This window comes from Megalobrama amblycephala, linkage group LG2, assembly GCF_018812025.1.
Source record: "Megalobrama amblycephala isolate DHTTF-2021 linkage group LG2, ASM1881202v1, whole genome shotgun sequence".
Classification (NCBI taxonomy): Eukaryota; Metazoa; Chordata; class Actinopteri; order Cypriniformes; family Xenocyprididae; genus Megalobrama; species Megalobrama amblycephala.
In genome coordinates, this window is record NC_063045.1 from 15,868,320 (window position 1) to 15,875,553 (window position 7,234).

Below are 7,234 nucleotides of genomic sequence, written 5' to 3' on the forward strand. Positions count from 1 at the left end.
CACTTGGAAGGCAATCATTTCTTTATGTAAACCATTTCAATTTTTTTCGAAAATGGCCGATCATTTCACTAGATAAGACCCTTATTCCTCGTCTGGTATCGTTTAAAGCCCTTTGAATCTGCAATGAAACTGTAAGTTTGGAGGCCATTGAAGTCCATTATAAGGAGAATAATCCTGGAATGTTTTCATCAAAAACCTTAATTTCTTTTCGACTGAAGAAAGAAGGACATGGACATCTTGGATGACATGGGGGTGAGTAAATTATCAGGAAAATTTTATTTGAGAGTGAACTACTCCTTCAAACTAACTGGTTCATTCAGAAACTAAATGTCGCTAGTATGTGCTAGTAGAAGCGCGGCAGTTGATTCTACATTTGGAGCAAAATTGCAGCATTGTTTTTTGAATAACAGAACTCTTGTTCTTGTTGTATTGCTTAAAGCTGCAGTCTGTAACTTTTTTGGGTTAAAAATGATCAAAAATCATTTTTTGAGCAAGTACATAAGTCAGTCAGCCAGTGTTCAAAACTATCTCCTTACCTTAGCCCGATTCACAACGGTAAGCTTGTAATAATGTTTTCTGAATAAGAGGGGTATTCAAGCATGCAGCTGTTCGTCTTTGCGTCATTACATCACGTCTGTTTACATGAAGGAGGAGTCCCAGCTAGTAGGCTATATGGCATGTGAGTATGCTGCAGATGACTGATGATTTATGGCCTTTTCTCACAGCAGCTGCAATAATTAAATTTATTTTGATGGTGGATTGTAATCCAGAAAGGTCCAAATGACAATCATCAGTGACAACTGGAGATTCACCCATAGTCAAAAGCAAAAGACGTCAGACTGCGGAGTGGCTACAGAACATTAACATTAACAATTTATAACAATAATAATAATTTGCATGATCTGACGTGATCCGAGCTAAGCAATCAGTAGATTTAGTCACCATTGGCAGCGCAATTTATTTATATATATATATATTGGTCAGAACAAAAGTGGCAGATTTGTTACTTACTTGTTCCAGTGAAAATTCTTATTTTGGTCATACTTCCAAGACGTAGAATCTGTGATTCTGAAGTACAGTATCCACACCGATGTGGTGACTGACAGCGAACATTAGATTCATCTGCCCTGAGGAGCCGTGCCGATGCACAATCCACGTAAAGATGATAATTCTGCAAATAATTGCAGGTTTTAAACAGAGATGGCGACAAAGAGGCAAAACTTACGGACTGCAGCTTTTTTCAAAAGTGAATAAAGACATACCTCAATAATAGCTTCAAACGCAATTATTTTGGTTGGCCTAAGGGTTTTTTTTCTTTGCACTGTTGCTTAATGTTTGTAAAGCTGCTTTGAAACAAAATTAATTGTGAAAAGTGCTAATTGATGGACCTATTAAAAAAAGTTACTATAGCCAACATAGTGTTGTATTTTGTAACAATTATGCTTCCAGTGTAATTATGCCCCTATCAAATTTTCATTTAAATAGAGAGGAGTTATTTTTTCCTTCAAAGGTCACACTTTCAGGGAGGTTGTGATAACTCCGTGCCCAGGACTGACAAAACATGCTTAAGTAAATGTGAAAGAATGTTCTGTGCTTCCAGTAGCCCCTCTCATGCACACAAACATTTGTGGGCTGATGTCATGGCATTCCCTTGGTAGTATCAGAGAAGATAGCAAAAGGCATTGTGTGTCCTCCATTCCAGGAAAAACCATCACACCACTGCTATGAGCTCACATTCCTGCTGGGCTGCGTCTAAAGGGTGTGGATCTCTCTAACAGATTCTGTCACAACTGCCTGCCAAAAATGCATGACTACATATTTCTGATTACTTGCACAAGTAGATTTATGCATATGTGGTGCACACATGACTAAAGTGTTTGTCACGGCTGTGTTTTCCAATGTTGTCCACAGGGCCTGGGCCTGGTCGATACTTCCTTCCACCGGCTATTGGGTTTGTAGGCCATGATTTCACCAAGTCAACAAGTCCTGCCTTCTCCTTCCATGGCAGGATGAGTAACAACAGTGAGTTTGTAATGACTTAGCCAGTATTTGCAGTGAAATAAACAGAGTTCAACTGAGAATAATGCAAATATAACAGATTGAGCTCTAATTTTCTATAAAATCCTTTTAGCTCATTTTACACCAGGAACGTTTGCAGAAAATCCACATTAGCATTTTCACTTAAAGGGTTAGTTCAACCAAAAATGAAATTTCTGTCATTAATTACTCATCCTCATGTCGTTCCAAACCTGCAAGACATTCATTTATCTTTGGAACACAAATTAAGATATTTTTGATGAAATCCGAAAGGTGAGAGCTAAGTTTTTTTTTTTTTTTTTTTTTTTTTTTTTGCGCACAAAAAGTATTCTCGACGCTTCATAACATTAAGGTTGAACCACTGTAGTCACACTGACTATTTTAACAGCTACTTTTTTTGGACCTTGAATGTGGTTATTACAATGCTTTCTATGGGAGATTAAAAAAAAAAAAAAGCCTCTCAGATTTCACCAAAAATATCTTAATTTGTATTCCGAAGATGAACGAAGGTCTTACGGGTTTGGAACAGCATGATGGTGAGTAATTAATGACAGAACTTTCATTTTCAGGTAAAGTAACACTTTAAATAATTTAGTTCATAAGCCTGTATTTTGCAAGCGTCACCACGAGAGGGAGACAGACTGCTGTAAATTTCCATTGCTTATCATTGCTGTGTTTTTGCATATTATTTTATTTCACATGATTATTTTACAGAACAGAGTACAATGCTGCTAAATTTTGCCTCAAGGCAACTTCTAAATGTATTATATTTTTATTTTTCCTTATATTTAATTGTGATCAGTAAACACACACATATATATATATCCATATATATATATATATATCCATATATATATATATATATATATATATATATCCATATATATATATATATATATCCATATATATATATATATCCATATATATATATATATATCCATATATATATATATATATATCCATATATATATATATATATCCATATATATATATATATATATCCATATATATATATATATATATATATTCAGTACAGTCCAAAAGTTTGGAACCACTAAGATTTTTAATGTTTTTAAAAGAAGTTTCGTCTGCTCACCAAGGCTACATTTATTTAATTAAAAATACAGTAAAAAACAGTAATATTGTGAAATATTATTACAATTTAAAATAACTGTGTACTATTTAAATATATTTGACAAAGTAATTTATTCCTGTGATGCAAAGCTGAATTTTCAGCATCGTTACTCCAGTCTTCAGTGTCACATGATCCTTCAGAAATCATTCTAATATGCTGATTTGCTGCTCAATAAACATTTATGATTATTTTCAATGTTGAAAACAGTTGTGTACTTTTTTTTTCAGGATTCCTTGATGAATAGAAAGTTCAAAAGAACAGCATTTATCTGAAATACAAAGCTTCTGTAGCATTATACACTACCGTTCAAAAGTTTGGGGTCAGTAAGAATTTTTATTTTTATTTTTTTGAAAAGAAATTTGAATACTTTTATTCAGCAAGGATGCATTAAATCAATCAAAAGTGGCAGTAAAGACATTTATAATGTTACAAAAGATTAGATTTCAGATAAACACTGTTCTTTTGAACTTTCTATTCATCAAATAATCCTGAAAAAAAATATTGTACACAAATATTTTGTACAATTGTACACATTAAATGTTTCTTGAGCAGCAGATCAGCATATTAGAATGATTTCTAAAGGATCGTGTGACACTGAAGACTGGAGTAATGATGCTGAAAATTCAGCTTTGCATCACAGGAATAAATTACTTTGTGAAATATATTCAAATAGAAAACAGTTATTTTAAATTGTAATAATATTTCACAATATTATTGTTTTTACTGTATTTTTAATTAAATAAATGTAGCCTTGGTGAGCAGACGAAACTTCTTTTCAAAACATTAACAATCTTAGTGGTTCCAAACTTTTGGACTGTACTGTATATATATATAAAACTATGCTGTTTTTTTGTTTTACATACTTAAGATTACTTATTCACTTTTGCCATTTCAAAAAATTATTTTGCATTATAGTAAATATTTTATAGTAAATATTTAATATTTTTAGGCATTAGCTATAAAATTCTGCAACCTTTTATTGCATCTGACTACATATTTAACAAAATAATTGAATATAAATACATGTGGTTCTTGTGAATTAGACAGTTTACTTACATATTCAGTAACTTGAAAACTGTGATGTAAAGTGTGACAGTTTCTTTCCTAAGTGATGTAATGCTGTTTATTCTGCTTTCATTATACAGTGCATAGCATTGACTGTAGTCCAGGACCTAAATATCATATTGATGCCAAACTGACTCGCTTTGGAAGGGATGGCACTCCTGCCTATTCCATACATGGCAGGATGGAAAATCGAGGCAAGTCGGTTATTCAATGTGTCATTCTGTTGAAGCGGTTAGGTCGACTGATCCACTTCATGTCGAAACCACCAGGAAACACTTTAGCTGGAATGGACTGAGTTTGACAGTTCCTTACCCTTGTTGTATCTGATAATCGCAGCAGGAACCTTCTCCACCCCTGGACCAGGAGCATACAGCCCTGAGAAAGCCCCTCTTGGCAGCACCCATCGCAAACCGCCGTCCCACACCATGGGCTGCCGCACTACATATCGCACTGTGGACACCGTGCCCGCCCCGAACAAATACACCCTCCCTTCTCTCATGGGCTCCCACGTCCTGACCAAAACATCCAGTGCTAGTTACACCATCTCTGGGAGATGCAAATCTGGAGGTCCGGCCAAGGACTTATCTAAGACTCCAGGTCCTGGGAGATATAACCGCACAGATCCCAGTGTTTACCTCCCGAGGCAGCCTGCGTTCTCTATGCTGGGCAGACACACTGCTGCAAGGGAGTCCACATTAGTACCAGGTCCTGGAAGTCATAGCCCAGAGAAAGTGACAGTGCACAAGCCCAGACCTCCTGCTTTCTCTTTAGGGGTCAGGCACTCAGAGTTTGTGACCCCTTTAGTGGTAGATTAGTAGTATAGACCATTTCGGTGTTTGTAAACAGCGATGACGTGTTTTGTGGGCAGAGCCTACCTGGTGGCAAAAAGCAAGTGTGAGTATCTGCAGAAAATTAAAAAGGTAATTTATATCTCACAATTCTGACTTTTTCTTGCAATTCTGAGTTTATATCTCACAATTCTGAGAAGAAAAATCTAAATTGCAAGATGTAAACTTGATAGTCTCTTTTTTTTTCTCTCAGAATTTCTTGACTTCAGATAAAAATTGCAAGAAAAAAGTCAGAATTGTGATTAAAAAAAAATGTTAAGTTTCAATATTAAAGGTTTAACTTATTTCATGCTTTAACTGTAAGGCTAATACATTAGGGACTCTCATGAACTGCAAATGTGAATATCATGTAGATTTATTGTTTACATCAATCCATGTTTTGATAGTAGGCTAATCATCACAGGTTTCATCAGTCTGTCTGTCCGTTTAATAGCTTGCAACCATAAACGTAGCATCAAAAATGAAGACCATCTCTTTTGGCATTTCAATTCTGACATCCAAATGCACAAGACATTTTTGTTCCCCTATTCCATGGGTCTCGCCCATTTTACTCCACTTGTTACCGGTTTTTCTGCCACAATGTGCACGCAACTGCGATGTCTGCTTCACTTTGAAAATTTCATTGTATTCTTAGAAATGTTTGATATTTTTCATACAGTAAACTCTATGTTTGAAATATACAGCATTCTCACGCCATTTGACCAATGAATTTTTGAGACTTGTCCTGGTTTTTTGTATAGTGTGATATACAAATTTTCTATATACAATATCTGCTGTCACTTATGAACACCAAATATTTATAGTTATGTCATTATTTAATGTCCTGTAACACTGATTACAAATGAGGATGCAAGTGAGCTAATAAAAATAATATTTATTGATTTGTCAACAACAAATGTGGAACAAACAAATGTTGACTGCTCAAAATACAAGGTGGAGATGTTAACAAAAGCAGTTCAGCAACGGAAAGCATCGTAGTGTACAACAAAAACTATTCCTTCTATTCACGACAGGGGCGATTACTAGACCCGAAACACCATCCAACTTATTTTACAAGACTTCAGTGTAGATCTAAAGAAAACACTTTGAAGGAGGCAGCCCATTCCCCCGGGGCTCCTGCTGCCATCAGATCTCCAAATAAAAGGGGGAGAAGTAGTAACATTTCATTACCATAGATCTGCAAATAATAAAACTTATATACAAATCACAACTTATGGATAGAAATGCATTCATGGTCAGATCCAACCATGTAGTTTAACTTCAGATGATAATCTTGAAATTTCATTCCTTGGGAAGCGGTCTTCGGAATAGCAGAATGTGAGGCTCTGTATAAAAAGAGTGGAATTAGGGTTTCTTAGAGAATAACGGATAGCATTTTTGGATATTTGGGTGAATTTCACTCGCTACACCTGAAATGTGTCTCAAAACTAGAGAGCTGCCGACCTAGACAGTAAAAAAGCTGTCAAAGTAGGTTTTAAAACACAGCCCTGCTGGTCCACAGGTAAATACTAACCTGGTTTATGGATCATGTAATGGATCCAGCCCTGACTTTGCTGGACTCCCAGTCTTCTCCATTCCTCCTCTGACATTAAGTGGGAGGAAGGCACCAGTTTGGAAAGCTGCTTGGGAAGCATAACATGTCTATGTAGAAGGAGAGGGACAATATGTTAGTATGAATGACTAATATTTTGAGTGTTTATCACGCAATATAACGCAGTTAGTATGGAAAATAAGTTTTGAACAGACAATTCTCAATAATTTGCGTGTGTTTTTAATATATTTTATTTAAAAAAATGAAACAGCCAACATGAAGTTTCACGTCAATTCGAAACTGAAGTGAACAATAACGTGAATTAACGAGTGAAATTCCTCACCTGTACTCGTATTCCTCGTCAGAATACTTGTCGGAATAGTAAATCTGCTTTTTCGTTGAAGACATTTTGGTTAAATGTTGAATTGAGGCAAAATCCAATGTGAAATACCGGAAAAACTAGCGTCCAGTCGTCACAGAGTGTCGGTGTTTTCCTGTAAAGGCGCCGCTTCAGTTTTGAACTCAAACGGTCCCTCGCGCGCCTCTGATAGGTTGAGTCGGTTGAGTCACTCACCGTTTAGGCTCCGCCCCCTCCGCGCGCGCCTGCGTTTGACAGGA

At 35.9% G+C, this 7,234-nt stretch overlaps 2 protein-coding genes across 2 annotated transcripts in view; one reads left to right on the forward strand and one right to left on the reverse strand.

Annotated features, from left to right (window-relative positions):
* odf3l2b (outer dense fiber of sperm tails 3-like 2b) overlaps nt 1–6,290 on the forward strand; it is an 8,099-nt gene extending 1,809 nt beyond the window's left edge. Inside the window, exons 2-4 of the mRNA XM_048183052.1 lie at nt 1,912–2,022; nt 4,318–4,431; nt 4,574–6,290. Coding sequence (XP_048039009.1) covers nt 1,912–2,022; nt 4,318–4,431; nt 4,574–5,052 — 704 coding nt within the window. The 3' untranslated portion in view covers nt 5,053–6,290. The remainder of the gene's footprint in view (nt 1–1,911; nt 2,023–4,317; nt 4,432–4,573) is intronic.
* cks2 (CDC28 protein kinase regulatory subunit 2) lies at nt 5,945–7,163 on the reverse strand. The gene is made up of 3 exons (XM_048183051.1): nt 6,960–7,163; nt 6,599–6,726; nt 5,945–6,410 (listed from the first exon to the last, which is right to left on the reverse strand). Exons 1-3 carry the CDS (start codon nt 7,022–7,024, stop codon nt 6,367–6,369), a joined length of 237 nt encoding a protein of 78 aa, XP_048039008.1. The 5' UTR covers nt 7,025–7,163; the 3' UTR covers nt 5,945–6,366.
* Between the last annotated feature and the right edge of the window lie 71 nt (nt 7,164–7,234).

Bases quoted from the DNA above. Each gene is read 5' to 3' on its own strand.
- cks2 (XM_048183051.1), bottom strand. From the start codon at position 7,024: ATGTCTTCAACGAAAAAGCAGATTTACTATTCCGACAAGTATTCTGAC. The intron at 6,727-6,959 runs GTGAGGAATTTC...CCTTCTACATAG, and splicing joins GACGAGGAATACGAGTACAG to ACATGTTATGCTTCCCAAGC. The intron at 6,411-6,598 runs GTTAGTATTTAC...CTTTTTATACAG, and splicing joins TTACATGATCCATAAACCAG to AGCCTCACATTCTGCTATTC.